This window comes from Gossypium hirsutum, chromosome D09, assembly GCF_007990345.1.
Source record: "Gossypium hirsutum isolate 1008001.06 chromosome D09, Gossypium_hirsutum_v2.1, whole genome shotgun sequence".
NCBI classification, from domain to species: Eukaryota; Viridiplantae; Streptophyta; class Magnoliopsida; order Malvales; family Malvaceae; genus Gossypium; species Gossypium hirsutum.
The window spans coordinates 35,593,339-35,609,076 of record NC_053445.1 but is presented as its reverse complement, the minus strand read 5'-3'; the positions used below and the strand labels follow the sequence as shown (position 1 = coordinate 35,609,076).

The following is a 15,738-nucleotide window of genomic DNA, read 5'->3' as shown; positions in this document are numbered from 1 at the left end:
TCGTTTTTGGGTCTTACACAAGCTTAAGAAAGCTCTTTTGCTAAGCCGAGTATGAATTAGGACCAAAACGTAAAGTTCTAAAACTCTCAGGCCAACATCGTGACTCATAATCTCCTTGTCGTTACGTCGCCAAACAGAGAGTTACATCATGACGAGATGTATATCCACGTCGCGACATCACTCACTTCCAGATGATGTTGCGACGTCGGGGACTCGAGGTCATGATGTTGTCTCTATTTTTGGCAAAATGCACATTTGATACCTAATTCAAGTGTTTCCAAACATGTACAACCTATCATCATATCCATTCATATATCAATTCCACCTATACCAAAATGTGATAAAACAAACCAAAATAAGTCTATAACATTTTAACCAACCATTAACATAACATTCAATCTATAATCATTATTTAAGTTCAATTCATTCCTTTATCCACCTAACCAAATCAAACCAAGCCAAACACATATACTAAGCTACACATATTATACATATCATGATCAACCATCAAGATTTACCATTTCCTAATCATTCACCAACTTATCAACCTTAACCACTTCAATGTATAACTTTGAACCTACTAGACTCAAATATGTTCTTGATCATTCTTTTTCTTAACATCAAATGTTACCAATTCAAGCATCAACTATGCCTAACATCCAAAATCAACATTTACATTTGTATTACATAACTCACAACTAAAAATGACCATTTGTCAAAAAGGGTCCCTTACCTTATACTAGTTAAGAGAGAGTCTTAGAACTCTAAAATTTAAATAATGACTTAAATTTATTGTTGTCAATCAACCAATATGAATAAAAGACATAAAGCTAAAGAAATTAAAACAAGCACTCTTTAGATAATAATAATAACATGTGAAGATATTTCATTTTCCCTACCGTCCTCTTGATTTTGTGCCTTATCATTAGGATATTTTATCTCTACCAAATATTTTTTTTATATTTGTGCTTGAATGATCACAATATATTAATAATATTTAATATTTTTATAATTTTTAATGTTCCTATTTTTGTCAATAATTTCAATGATTTTTCATATTTTTATAATATATTAGTAGTATTTTATAATGCTAGATACTTTCTTTCATATTTTTATATATATATTTTTTATAGTTTTATAGTTTTCTAATTTTTTTCATAATTTTTTAGGTTTAAATAATTAAAAAATTAATTAAACCCTCACATCAATATTTTTCCATATTAAACACCATGTCAGTCGTCATACCTTCACTTAATGGTCTGTCATAAGATTCAACCGTAAACTATATTTCAAGAGCCCAATTATTTGCTTTCTTTTGATTAGGGGTTAAATTGATAGAAACTTTTATTAGGCTTGATTAGTTTTTTTAATTATTTTATGAGAATTTTTTTAACATTTAAACCTTTTTTTTAAATAATAATAACTTGTATTATATTGATTTTGCACGTTCTATTGGTTCATCTGCTCTTAATGTGTTTTCCTATTATGCTATGTATTATCTATACTATCTATATACTATATATAATGTTTTTGATTGAGATGGTGTCACGAGTTAATTGGACATAGACTCAATCAAGAAATGACTAAAAATATTTTTTCCTTTCATAAAGTAATAAATATATTTTGGAGGATGTTTTTATCTTTTTATGTTTAGAATTTATATAAAAACTATAAAAATCAATGTAAATATATAGTAGGATTATTCTCAATATTATATAGAGGGAAAGAGAGAAGGATTCGATCCGAGTAGGATTCAAACACAAGCCATTAAAAATTTCAAAGTTTCTAATTAATCAATTCAACCAAACTCTCATTTTTTTAATGATTGGAGGATAGGGAATGGGTCTACTTAGGATTGAACCAAAGCTCTCATGCCTACAACACAATATTCTTGCCGCTAGGTCAAAAAGTTGTTGGCACAACTCTCACTTGTTTTCATATGAAATTGTTAGACACATATTTATTATATAATTTTTTTGCCCAAATCGTGGTTGTACCATAATCTATTTGGGTAAGGTACACCCAAGGTTGCTAAATTATTAGTAAGTTTACACTTTCATCACTTAATTTTAAAAAAGTTACAACCTAGTCACTCAACTATTCGAAAATTGTAAATTGATCGCTGTCCCATTAAGTTCCTAATGGACATCAAATGTGAGGACTAGTAATTTTATAATTTGATCACTCAACTATTAGTAAGTTTACAATTTTGTCACTCAATTTCAAAAAAATTACAAGTTGATCACTGAACTTTTTGTAGGTTTACAAGTTTACACTTTGGAATTTCAATTTTTGCACCATTACTCCCTAACTCGATAATCCCAACACTATCAACAACTTACAACCACAATAAAAATAAACAAAAATACAAATAAAAAGGAGGAAACCATCATGTCAACAAGCTTGAAACAAGATTTGCTAAAGCAAAGAGATAAAATAAAACCAGGGAAAAGAGAATCAAAATATCAAGAAAAAGGAGACTCAAATGTACTAGATTCAGTCAAGAGTTAGTCTAAGAGTTCTAGGCAATAAAGGCTCAATCTAAAAGGTCAAGGAGAAAGTCTCACTAAGAAGAGGAACATATCAGAGTCAGGCAACCATCTAACAACAGTGAATGAAGATCGGAGAGCTTCAAGTTTAAATCTACAGGGTTAGCCATTTCAAGGAAAATTAAACCGTAAAGTTGAAAGAGGAGGGAAAAAGCTCTAATTCAATGTGTTTCTTTGTTGAATGAGGAGGTCGGACGGTGGTGAGGTTATTGGAGTACAACGGCGAATGAGGTCCCTAAAACTTTCAAACAATTTAGTTACTAATTTGTAACTCTTTTTTTTTAAATCAAGTGACCCAATTGTAAGCTTACTAATAGTTTAGTGACCTTGGATGTAATTTACCCCATAATGAATAGTGAGTTAACAGTGATAAAACATTTGTTAGTAACTTAACCACCTAGTGACTTAAATAAAAACTTTCAAATAATTTAATGACCAATTTGTAACTTTTTAAAATTGAGGTACCAAAATGTAAAGTTAATAATAGTTGAATAACCCTGGTTATAGTTTACCCAATTTATTTTTATATTACTTTTGTTTCGTGTGACTATTTTCAGATTAATGTCAAACTTTTCATACTATTCAGTGGTCATGTTAGCATCATAAAATAAAATAAAATAAACCCAGTTATGTTAGCTTCATTGGTACATTAAAAAGTTTATCTTAAAAAAAAAAGAAAGTAAAAATAGGGTTATGCAATGGGTTGGTTGTACGATTTTAAATGAATCGAGATTAATTCATATGCATTTGCATTTGTTTAAGTTAGATGAACATGTTTGTAATTATATAATTGAACATTTGTAAATAATATTAAATTTTTTTAGATATAAAATAATAGAATATAAGTATTAATAATTATATTATAAATAAATAAAATAAGTACATAAATTAATAATTATATTATAATTGAATAATGTCAACTAAATATCGATTTAATTGATATTAATATTGTTAGTAGTGTAAAAATATATTTTATTTAAAGGGGCTTAAATCTCTAAAAGAATTTCTTCTACTCGAAACATCAGCATTTGCGAACGAAAGAAGATAAGGCAGCAAATACCATAAGAAATGGAAGACAACAAAGAAACCTTGAAACCATCGCTAGAAATTCTCATCTTATCATATCTTCACATCGTTCTTATCAAAGCCATAACAGAAATAAATAAGGACAACACCCCATTATTGCAAAAGGGGAAACAGCACAAGCATCTATCTGAGACAAGTTGGAAAAGAAATATGGAAATGGAAAATGATTCCGTACAGAAATCCCTTGTATGGCTTCATGCTGTTCTTCAATCTAAAATAGGCCATGGATTAGAAGCCACAGTCCTCCAAGGACTGCAAATCACCCATGCCGAAAAGGGTTTAATGCGATTCGATTTTGTCGTTCCAAATGCTGTCTCGGTATGAAAATTTTCAATTTAAGCTATAAGTATTTTGGTTTTTTCTTTTTTTCATTAAATTCTAACCAATACCGGTTAAAACTGTTTGGTTAAATTCAATTACTAATATTGCATACAGTTGTAGATTTGATTTAATCTTTCTAAAAACAGTACAGATTTAAGTTAATATATTGGTGAAATTGCATTTTAGTTCTTATCAAAATATATAACCTAGTTTCAGCCTCTCATAAAAAAATTTAGTTTCACCCATGTCCATATTCTCCAATTAGATCATTCTTATACTTTTATAATTTTAAAATTTCAATATTGATGCAAATGATGATTGTTAATCCATTTATTAGATTTTTTAGTGAGTAATATGTGAAAAGAACAAACTGACATGAAATTACACATAGGATAGTATATTTGGAGAATCAGATTTTGGAAATATCAAAACTTAATGAATTGAACAACTATCATTTGGTAAGAATTGAAATTTTAAAAATTGAAAAGCACGTCGGTTAAATCCACAACTTTTACAAAGTACAGAGACTAATAGTAGAATTTAACCTTAAATTTATGATAATAGACTCCATTATGCTTCTTCTTCTTCTTCTTTTTTTTTTTTGTATTTTGGTTTAGGATGTTGATGGAAATTGGCATGTTGGAGCTTTAGCAACTATGCTCGACCTCATCGGACCCGTTACTACTTTCTCTTTTGCCAATCGTGTTATTAGTACAGTTGATTTCAACGTTTCATATTATTCAACAGCTAAGATTCAAGTTAAGAAATTTTTCTGTTTAATCATGGGGTGTTGCTTTTTCATTCTTTAAATAAATTCAAAGGTGTTTTGATGGATAATTGCAAAATTATTTGATTGTTTTAGGAAAATGTGGAGATAGAATCAAAGGTAATTGCAAATAGAGGAAACCTCATACATGTGGTGGTTGAAGTTAGAAGGAAAGGAAATGGAGAGGTAATTGCTGTAGGAAAATTGTGGATGGCTTCAGATAAACGCACTGTTGCTGAAGTGAGTAATGCTCGACAACTTTGACATGAAATTATAATTAACTCAAAACTATGTATAAGTTTTCATTTTCGTAACTGAATTGAAAGTAAATTTGGAGTTTGAAGCTATCTATTAAGATGAAAGTTTTCTTATAGAAAGCATGCTCAAGTGCAGTTCTTACTAGCCTTAACCTATGGTTATGTTATTTGGATTTGAAAGTGAATGTAAAATACAACTATGATATGCTTAATGTTTTGCTTATATGAGATTAAAGATGAAAGTTTTCTTATAGAAAGTATGTTGAAATGCACTTTAAAATAAAATTGCACCCAATTGTTGTTGACTTGACATTTTATTTGAACTCATCCGCAATTGCATTAGTCAAGAAATTGTCGAATTGCCTCTAAAACCATGCAAATTTCACCCTTTTCCTATCAAAATTCCTCTCGTCCTCGAGGAATATGCCTAACAATGTGGTGAGTACTTCCAACATCAGGGATGAAATCTCTATCATTTCCACCTTACTGCAATCACATAACCCGTTAATAACTCTACATTTTCCAGTGTTATCGTACATTTGTTGCATGAAAAATTAAAAGTACAGATCTCAAGCCTCCATCCTTCAACTATTGTAAAAATAAACTTCGATATGCATAGGAACTTGTTCATTTTAGTAAGTGTATATAAATGAGCCCTTCGTAAATGTAAGATGGTTTAAGGGTCCAACACACCTAAAGTGTAATTAAAATAGGGTGAGACAATTCGATTATTTGTGAAAAACAATATTTATTGATAATAAACTAATTTTACCAATTGTGTTGCAATGAAAGATGTATGTTGATCTTGCAAACTCAATAATGTCATTTTAAGATTTGGAAGTTGGGTTAAATTTGAGTTTAAGGATTTGGTGATAAGTTTAGGGATTATGGTAGGGAAATTTAGGAGTTTGTGTGAGAAATAAAGAATGCAATGTGTATTTATAAGGGATTTCGATATTCATGAATGTTGAGGTTAGTCAAGTCAAATACATTGATTCAATCAGTTAAAAATATTAAATTTGGTCAACTAAATTTTAATATTTATGTGTGCTTGAGATCCTTTTCGTTTATCTATCCATTTCCTAAGAGGTCCGGAACATATAAAGCATTAACTGTCAAATTAATTTCGACATCCATAAGTGTCAAAATCATATAATAAAAAATACATTTTTTGATAAATAATTTTGGAAGATGTTAGGGAAAAATTTTGCAATATTTATATAAAAACTCTTATTATATTAGTATATAAAATAAAATTAATAATTTCTTGTTATTTAGGAGTTTTTTTTATATTATACATTTAAAAACTAAAAATTTTATTTAAGGATGGAATTATCCATTTAATTGAGTAAATTTAGTTTGAATCTTGAGCGAGATTAGTTATGAGTAGAATCCACTCAATTTTACTTAAATTAGTAAAAAAAATTCCAAATAATGAAAATAATATTATTTAAATTTAGTTATAGATTTAATACCGAATAATTAGAAGGTATGAATTTTTCATTAAAATAACTGGAATGTGCTAGATTTTAGGTCTCTCTTCAGGTACGCTTCTTTTACTTCAAACCCTGTGTTTGGTTACCGAGAAACTGATACAAACTATGAATAGAAAATTAATAAATAAGACTTGGTATAACTAGTAAAGAAGCCTCTCTTCAAACACCAAAAGGAGGTAATTTTCACATGAAATTGTTTATATCAAAATAAATTAAATGAAAATAGAATTGGGATTTTCATTTTGCAAAGGTTTTGATTGAAAATCTTTATATTTTTTCCTCTATTTCTCTATTTTTTGTTAACAGTTTATTAAAATTATCTCAAATTAAAGCTTTTTTGTTTTGTTTTTTAGACTATTGGACATTGAAATTAAGTCTAAACAATTTAAGAGAAACACCAAAATGAACTAATTGATGCAATCAAAGTGTTTACATTCTGAGAAGGGGAAAAAAAAGCTTTCCTTTTTTTTTTTTGAAATAATACGTTAATTTTGCTGTTATTATCTCTGCGGAATTGATGATTTGTTGAAGTTAACAAATGCTTATGTTAAATTGAAGCTGGTAAGTTACTTTCAGATTCTCACCTCAAAGAATTTGTGTTAAGATTACCCTTTTCCCCTTTAAGCATTGGTTTTTAAATTATTGTAACTATTAATGTAAAGAACTGCAATCAATCTTCTTAGTGAAAACCGCTTATTGGAAAGCATTTATAACTTGAATACTGGTATGTTCTTCATTTGATTGTTCCATTTGAATAGGCATCATTTGAGAGAAAACAAAATATTTGTGTACCTTTATCTTATACAGTAATAATAAAGTAGCTAAGAAGCCTTATATTAAATTTTCCTTGTGTGGTGTTCACTCAAAATGGTGACTTTAGTAGTCCATCAAGTTCTTTGTGCAGGCTCTTTTTTTGATATTTCCAGTTTCAGCAATGTGATTCTTGTTCTTGTTTCTTCCCTAGTACTTTAGGTTGATCTTTGGTCTAGGCTTGTTCATTGGGTTGAAACTACTTGTAGGGATTATATGTGGCCATATTGAATTTGGAAATTAAAGAATTCTCAATATCTTTTCTCTGAAATTAATGGTCTAATTTGTGATGTGTTACACCATTGTTGTTTCCTAATGCTGTAGAACAAGCAAAGGTTCCTTAATGTAGTACCAGCTCATTTACAAGGGTGTTGTTCGTATCATAGTTTGAACCTTGGTTTGAGGATGGGTGGGGCAAAAGCCAAGTCTGGTGCCATGGACAAGGAGAAGAAAAAGAAAGGTACTCTCATATGGAGACCGGTTTGTACTCAAGATAGTTCCCTCAAAGGTATGTTTTTGTTTGTGAACTTACATCTTCCTTTTTCAAAGAAGTCTTCAATGTGACTTGAGTTTAGGCTTTAACCTTGTTCCACAGTTCTTTTTGAATGATATATTGGCCTGAATAATGGTATTTTAGAGGTTGAGTTATACGATTCGTCTCTATACTTAAAGGAATGTTGCGGATTTAGTCTTTGTAAATTTGTTTGGATGAATTCAGTCCCTAAACTTTTATGGATTTTAAAAGGTTACTCTACTCGTTAACACTGTCAAGCTTTTTCTAATAGTAGTGCTTATGTGGCCATTGGCTATGGTGGCACGGAATTGACTTTGATAATGCGGATGACTTGGCATTTTTGCCACATGGAATTTATGTGATCTAAGTGATGAATTCTTATAGATTCATTCATATGAATCAAATTACTTTTATAGATTGTAAAATCCTATGTTACTCTGGACTTGGGTGTGTTTGATATAGATATGTGTCTAAGACAGATATATTCAATCTTTTTAAGTTTTTCCATATATTTGGAGAGCCATATTATCTACCATGTTCTTGACGTCAACACCATGTCAAAATGACTAAAAGGAAATCCTAATACCATTACTAATTCGACTGATTTTAAAAGCACATAGTTTAGGGACTCAATCTATCCAAATGAAGCTATAGGGTACTAAATTTTCAACTTTGTCTAATTAGGAGGACCGATAGTAGAATATGACCTATTTTGACATGTTTGTAATGCTTAAGTTGAGCTAAATTTCTTATCAGTTTCCGCATTTAGTAAAGATTTCAAAGCTTTTACCTTTGTTGCTAATTGGGTTGCTGCATATAGTTCCTACAATCCAAGTATCTAACAATTTGGGAGCACTATATTACCTTGCTGCAGATTGGTTTTGGCAGTCGGATCTTTGTTGGTGCGAGTCATATTTTATGTTGCCTGTAAAGTCTCTTATGATAATTTTACAGAGCCTGTGATAAAGGATGCGACTATCGGGTTAGAAAGTGATTGTCAAATGCAAAAATCAAATGACAAGGTAATTGAAGTTACAAATGCCATTGTCAATTCTAAAGCCTTGGAGGATGATATTGAAGATGAAGCAATGAAAGAAAAGCCGGAGCTTTCAGCTATAAAGCATTCACTTTCCATTCAAGTAAATTTTAATTGTTTAACCTTTCAATAATTCTCTTTCCTTTCTGTTTACACATTACAGTTTGTTGAGCCTTGTTGTAGAATAAGGGTGGGTCAACTCTTTCAGGAGAAGTCTTCGAAGTGTCGTCTGTCGGGCAGTCAACCGGACCCCCAATAACTGAAGGTATTGTCCCTGTGTTGGAGTTTTGTCCCCAGTCTCCACAAAGAACTGTGTCCGGTTCACAGAAGGGAATGCCTCAATTGGTGGTACCTACAAAACTCGGGAGAAGTGTTAGTATAGGGTGTGAGCATGATTATGTAAATAATGCGTGAGCGGGGCTCGAACCACCAACCTAGGGCTTATAAGCCTCAAGTTGGTGGTTTGAGTAGCTTGCACTCAACTAACTTCATAATTATTCTCACACACATTACTAACACCTCTACTGAGTCTTGCAGGTACCACCAACCGAAACGTCCACCTCCGTGAACCATACACGGCTCTCTGCAAAGGTTGGAGACAAAAACCCGACACAAGAACAACATCTTCAGTTGTTAGAGATCCAGTCGACTGCTCAGGAGACGACACTTTGAAAACTTCTCCCAAAAAAGTCGACCCACCCTCAACACAGCTTTCTGTTTTCTTGCTGCAGTGCTTGGTTTAACTTTCTCTCATGCATGATGCTGATATCTAATGTTTTTTTGTGCTTAATATGCAGGTTGGTGCATCTGTAATTCGATTTGTTAAAGGGAAAGCGTATGAAACTCGGCATCCAAAAATCTCAAATCTTTAGTTACATTTTTAATTACTTATTTATTTTTTAATGATATCCTATGCAGGGGATCTACAAAGGAAAAGATTGAAAAGGAGACGGGGGTTCAGATAATCCTTCCATCATCTAAGCAGAATGATTCCATTAGTAAGAATTTTGTTATCCTCTAAAAACATCTCCTTTTTCTTCATTGTGTTCATGGAATATTGTGTTATCACTAATGTTAGAGTTATCTGGTTTTAAAGGCTTCACACATTTTTTTATGATATATGTAAGTAAAGCTATCTTGGAGCTTGGGTTGAATGTTTATTGCTTGCAGTCATTGAAGGCACTTCAGCTGATAGTGTAGCTAAAGCTTCAGAAGAGATACAACGTGTAATTGATGAGGTAAGTTGGCTATGTTGCTGTATATTATAATGCTATTATTAAAATATTTGGTTCCAATAGATGGAAATGATGTTCTTGTGATCAATATATTGTTTAAGAAAAATCTAGTGTTAAAGAAAGAACTGCCATGAAATAAATTCTTATTATAACTAGCTATGTTACTGTGACTCGGGTATGTCGGATAATGGTATGTGTCAAACATGAGTATATTCGTCTTTTTTTTGTTTCTCTTTCATATGTTTGGAGGTTTCTAGGAAGGTCATATTTATATACTCGAGTTTGAAGATGTGCCAAACATGAATACTTTAAAATATTGAGAAGTCTGAACAACATATATAAGTACCCTACATACACTTCCATTTTCTAAAGATGCTTTTAGTTTTTGGGGTTTATTTGCATAGTCTACTTTTCAATTCTATCCTCAATTTTCTCTCAACCACCCACCCTTTGGATTTTCATTTATCTGTTGTCTTTTTCTTTTGGTGAAACTCTGCTATTAGTCAGTATACTTTACAAAAGTTGAGAATTTAGTCCTTGTACTTTAATTTGGTCATTCTTAATCCATGTACTTTTCGAATTATAAAATTTCAGTTTTCACCAAACGACAACTATTAAATTCATTAATTTAAGTTTTGCTATTTCCAAATCTGATGCGACAAATATTTTATCATATATATAATGCCATGTCAGCTTGTTATTTCTACATATTACTCATTATAAATCCAATTAATGGATTAACATCTATCATTTGCATCATGAATGAAATGTTAAAACTCAAAAAGTGTAAGAACTTAGAATGATCCAATTGGAGAATATGAACTAAATCTACAATTGTACGCATAGTATAGACCTAGTAATTGAATTTAACCACATGGATTTGATTGCTACTGTTTGGGTTAGGATTAAAATTTCAAATTTTGAAAAGTACAAAGACTAAAATTGATTAAATTAAATTATAAGGACTAAATCCATAACTTTTACAAAGTACAATGACTAATAGCGGAATTTAACCTTTTCATTTTGGGGTTGGTGTCCATATTACAGGCTGTTAAAACTGCAAGTTTTGACTACTCTCACTTCGTATCACTTCCATTGGCTATACATCCGGAGTTGGTTAGCAAGCTCGTAGGCTTTCAGAACTCCATATTGGGAAGTAGTGATGCTTGCATAGATGAAAATCCAGACGGCAACTCAGATGGAGATAATTCTGAAGATAGTGCTCAAGAGCAGCAGTTAGGTAACATTTCAGTTGAGCTAGAAGTTGCGGACGATGAGGAAAGTGTTAAGGTGGATGTAAGTGTCAGACCTCTTGATAGTAATGCACCTAAAGAAAAAGAAGAACCAAAGTCTTCTAATAAATCAGGCAAGTGAACAACCTGGTCCTTTGATGCTTTGCTTGCTTTTTATATTCCATGTGAATAAAGTAATCTGCCTTTGCAAAAGGGAATCCCAAAATTTAGGGGTTGTAAGCCACACATGCTACAACCTGGTTTCACTTGCAACTGCCAAAGTATTAATGGTGTTTATTAAGTTGCAATGCCATGTCGTGTAATTATGAGGTCTAAAGTGGTAATAATCTTGCATTCAATTCCTATAATGTATTAATCATCCCAACTTTGGGGAGTGTATTATCGTTTGATGGCTTCTTTTGGAGTTGGAACAAACCTTGTTGATGTAATATGCCACTTGACAGACTTGAAAATTGGAAAGTCCGTATTTATTAAACCTCAAACATTTCACTTGACGGTGCTCATGTTGAAGCTGTGGAACCAAAAAAGAGTTGATTTAGCAGCTCAAGTGTTGAAGGTAAATTCTCTAGAATTGGATCATCGGTTTTCTATATTAGCTGGTTATTGATTGCTTAATTTTATATTTATAATATTTTTGTTTTTCTACCCAGAGTACCTCCTCAAGAGTGTTGGATGCATTGGATAATCGACCTGTATTTGTAAGACTGAAGGGTCTGGTAAGTTAATCTTAGATGCATGGTTGTTGAAATTGGACCGAACCGATTGGATTTGGAACCAGCCAGTATATTGCTTCGGAGTAAGAGAGAAAACCGGTTGAACTAAGAATCCCAGACCAGATGAACAGCTAAAAAACCAGTTTTACCGTTTTTCTTATATTTTTGCTTAGATGGCTTAGTGGTCATCTCTCTGATAAAAGGTCCAAGGTTCAACCCCCCTCGGATTGAATGGGAGAATCCTAGGTAAAAGTACCATGAAGGTCTTTGTATTAAGAGTCAGATTATATTTTGTCTCCTTAACTCAAAAAACGGACAAATTACTCCCTGTACGTTAGATCAAAGTGCAAATTGGTAACTTCCTTTCTGTTAAAAATTTTATCCAATTTTACCGTAAAAAACTGACATAGCTAAGAGAAAAACCAACAAGTTAAACGTGGCATGTCATGTGTACCTTACTCTTAACATACAGGGACTAGTTTTTAACAATAGAAATAGATTCAACTTTTAACAGAAGAACCGATTTGCTCTTTAATCTAATGTATAGAAACTAATTTGTTCATTTTTTACATAGAGGGAGTCAAATACAAGCTGACTCCTAATACAAGGGCTTTTATGATACTTTTACTGATGAACCTAAGAATGCGGAAAATAAAAATTTTGTTGCTAAGTTTCCAACAAGCTAGTCTTCTTTTTCGAAGTTTGTTGCTAAGTTTCATTCATTTTGCTTTATGTTTTAGGGTCATTGTATAAGACACACATGTACACACACTTCTTCAGGTTCGGATCTTTCTGTCTCTGCAGGATTTAATGAGAGGCTCTTTGGCTAAAGCCCAAGTCGTCTATGCTCCTGCAGAAGAAATTGATAGTGAAAATCGACTTTTACATGCCTGCAGTATCCTATTTTCATTGAACTTTGAGTGTTTTTTTCTTCTTTTTGCTGCGTTAATATTCTGTTTCAAATTCCTTGATATTTCATAGAAATTATGATTGATGCTTTTGTTGAGGCTGGGCTTGTTATTGATAAAGATGCTAAGAGTGAGTTAAAGGTAAGACCTTTTGATCTTTTGTGTTTTATTCTTTTGTCCTGCCATATGAAATGCTTGTTTCTTTGAATTGTTCACCCTCTTTCTATGTTGCTCGGGCTCAGTGTCAGTGTCAAACACGAGTATGTTCAATATTTCTGAGAATCTTTGTAGGAATCGGGTACTTCCCAAAGAAATGAAGAGTTAGAACAATATAGCCTCTTCGTCCTCTCGGGAAGTCTATATGTCAATGATGCTTATTCTTGGAATAAGGAATGGCCAATTTTCATGAGCCCTCGATCCCATGTAAATGACTTCTCTCTAGAAAGCTTCGGTTTTTGTCTTTCTTCAAAAGTTTCATATATATTTGGAGCGTCCTCGAACTTACATCCGAGTATACGTCAAACATAAGTTTCAGAAACAATTGCTGAAAGAAAATGAAGAGTCTGCGTACTTTTGATAGATAATGAGAAGGATCTTTCATATGCGGAACTAGATATTTAATCACTTCAGCTCGATTTAGTTATTCCGTTTAGTTCATTTGCTTTTCTTTCCTTTCGGTCTCGAGACTAATATCTTCGCTTGGTATGTTTCAGTTGCATGCCACCTTGATGAATGCAAGGCACAGGAAAAGGTTCCACCCTACTTCCTTATTTATTGTTAGACATATATATACATTGTAATTCCGGCACGGTACGAGTACAGTTGCCATGTGTTTGTCCTAGTCTGTGATCCATATCTTAATCCTTTCTTATTTTCCGCTTAACACACATTTGGGGTTGTAACTGTTCAGGGGAAAGAAGGGACGGTTCAGTTCATTCAACGCACGAGCCATTTTCGAGCATTTTGGATCTGAGGAATGGGGTGAGTATCTAATCCGTCAAGCTCATCTTTCACAAAGGTTCAAGTATGATGAGAATGGTTATTATCATTGTTGTGCTTCAATACCTTTTCCTGAAAACATTTCAAGTTAACTCACTGATTCCCAATTATCAATAATTATATTGTAATGCAGTGTTATTGTAGTAATAATTTTTTTGGTCCGTACAGTTCTCAATTTCAAATTTTATTGTTCACAATATATACGTCGGAGTTGACCGAAACAAACTGAAACGATTGAAATATGTCGAAATTTTGACCAAGTTGAAACCTAAGTTTGAAGGTTTAAATCACTATTAGGTGCTTAAATCTGACAATAACTCTGCGTAATCAGATTTAATGGTTATTATTTAAGTCATTATTGAAATTGAATTTTAAAAATGGTTAAAATACGAATTTGAGATTAATTCACAACTTGTGCTTAGTACAAGATTAATAGCAAAATTTATTGATTGAGTTTTAATTTAGTCGGTATTGGTATTGTTGTCAGTGCAGAATAATATGGGTTTGAGTAGGTTAAAGTATATTTATCTTCTTTTTTAAAGGTTAGGGAGAGATTATGAGTAATTATAGGGTATAGCTTAAAAATTAACTAAGTTATAGTGCAATGACTAAATCCAAAATTTAGAACTAAAAGAAATTTTGACCATTTAATTATTATTGAGAAATTGATGGCACACTCGGTGACCAAACTATAGTTTGAAAATTAAATTAGAATGTGATAAATAAACCATTGAAAACTTTTATTATACTGTTTAATACTTCAAATGTGTTGGATAATTATTTCAACTTTTACTTAATATAAAATTTTCAATAAGATAAGTAATGGGGTAGTTATTTATTAATGAAGAAAATATTAAGTTGATTTTATTTTATTAAAAAATTAAAATAAATTATCCTTTTTGTTAAAGAAATGAGATAGTAAAATTATCACATTTATTTTTTTATTGAAAGTTATCCAAAATAATATAAAATGAGAGTAAATTATATAAATGGTCAACCAACTATTAAATTTTTTTATTCAGTCACCTAACTTTATAAGATTACAAAATGATCACTACTTATTTTTTAAAATCCAAAACTGTTATATACTTAATAGTTTACTGATGTGGCTATTAAATTAATAACTTGTTTGTTTAACATGCCATATAATAATTAAAAAAATATTGACCCAAATCACCCCACCCCCACTCTTTCCACTCCCCCTGTCTCCCCATCACGCTGGAGGTCCCAATATTTGTTCCAAATTAAGAGTTTTCTCATTGAAATCACGTCGACAACAATGACAAGTAAGAGTTTGGAAGTTTATCATTATCATCAAGCAGCAAGGAATGAAGAGACCATACCTTGAAGATAGCTCCGAACCCTCCTTCACCTATCTTGTTTTCATTGTTGATTTAATAGCTAAACCTTCAGTTAAATCTAGTTGATTTAGTCTTTACCTTGGATTTTTGATTCCTAGCCACCAAGGTAACCCATTTTCTAGAGGCAAATAATAACCAGAATCAGGAATAGAACAATGGATCCTTAATTCCCAACAATGGTCAAAGGAGAAAGCTTTTTGGAAGGCTTTACAGGTTTGAGAACTGCATTCGAACATGAAGTTGATAGTTGTTAAAAATTAATGGCAAAAAAAGAAAAAGAAAAAGAGAAGAGATGTGCTACCAGGCCGCTCTATTGAAATAACTGAAACAAGAGGACTATAGAGTTCAAAGGAACCATGTTTTGAGTCTTTCCCGGCCCAATATAAATAAGTTTCAAGGTTGTTCCCCTTGATTTCAGCTTGAAATGTCCGAGA

The 15,738-nt window shown here is 31.7% G+C and overlaps 2 protein-coding genes across 8 annotated transcripts; both read left to right on the top strand.

The window, feature by feature from the left end:
* Nucleotides 1-3,560: 3,560 nt before the first annotated feature.
* On the top strand, nucleotides 3,561-5,236 carry LOC107892927 (uncharacterized). The gene is made up of 3 exons (XM_016817945.2): nucleotides 3,561-3,953; nucleotides 4,574-4,714; nucleotides 4,819-5,236. Exons 1-3 carry the CDS (start codon nucleotides 3,618-3,620, stop codon nucleotides 4,984-4,986), a joined length of 645 nt encoding a protein of 214 aa, XP_016673434.1. The 5' UTR covers nucleotides 3,561-3,617; the 3' UTR covers nucleotides 4,987-5,236.
* Nucleotides 5,237-6,423: 1,187 nt separating this feature from the next.
* LOC107891710 (uncharacterized) lies at nucleotides 6,424-14,104 on the top strand. Of its 7 annotated transcripts, none has more exons than XM_016816575.2 (14): nucleotides 6,424-6,524; nucleotides 7,610-7,793; nucleotides 8,754-8,938; nucleotides 9,633-9,670; nucleotides 9,754-9,833; nucleotides 10,006-10,073; nucleotides 11,118-11,436; nucleotides 11,767-11,879; nucleotides 11,974-12,039; nucleotides 12,841-12,931; nucleotides 13,018-13,085; nucleotides 13,236-13,367; nucleotides 13,658-13,695; nucleotides 13,855-14,104. In XM_016816575.2, exons 2-14 carry the CDS (start codon nucleotides 7,691-7,693, stop codon nucleotides 14,033-14,035), a joined length of 1,482 nt encoding a protein of 493 aa, XP_016672064.1. In that variant the 5' UTR covers nucleotides 6,424-6,524; nucleotides 7,610-7,690; the 3' UTR covers nucleotides 14,036-14,104. The 7 variants fall into 7 exon arrangements, with proteins under 7 accessions (XP_016672064.1, XP_016672063.1, XP_040956403.1 ...); XM_016816574.2 differs by lacking the exon at nucleotides 6,424-6,524 and adding an exon at nucleotides 6,529-6,651; XM_041100469.1 differs by lacking the exon at nucleotides 6,424-6,524 and adding an exon at nucleotides 6,688-7,036 and having other exon boundaries at nucleotides 8,754-8,821.
* Nucleotides 14,105-15,738: the final 1,634 nt, after the last annotated feature.

What these genes read in the sequence shown, in the direction of transcription:
- LOC107892927 (XM_016817945.2), top strand. Translation starts at nt 3,618, where the DNA reads ATGGAAGACAACAAAGAAACCTTGAAACCATCGCTAGAAATTCTCATC. An exon ending in TCGTTCCAAATGCTGTCTCG is followed by an intron (nt 3,954 to 4,573) that starts GTATGAAAATTT and finishes ATTTTGGTTTAG; the next exon opens with GATGTTGATGGAAATTGGCA. An exon ending in ATTCAACAGCTAAGATTCAA is followed by an intron (nt 4,715 to 4,818) that starts GTTAAGAAATTT and finishes TGATTGTTTTAG; the next exon opens with GAAAATGTGGAGATAGAATC.
- LOC107891710 (XM_016816575.2), top strand. Translation starts at nt 7,691, where the DNA reads ATGGGTGGGGCAAAAGCCAAGTCTGGTGCCATGGACAAGGAGAAGAAA. An exon ending in TTGTAAGACTGAAGGGTCTG is followed by an intron (nt 12,040 to 12,840) that starts GTAAGTTAATCT and finishes CTGTCTCTGCAG; the next exon opens with GATTTAATGAGAGGCTCTTT. An exon ending in TCATGAGCCCTCGATCCCAT is followed by an intron (nt 13,368 to 13,657) that starts GTAAATGACTTC and finishes GGTATGTTTCAG; the next exon opens with TTGCATGCCACCTTGATGAA.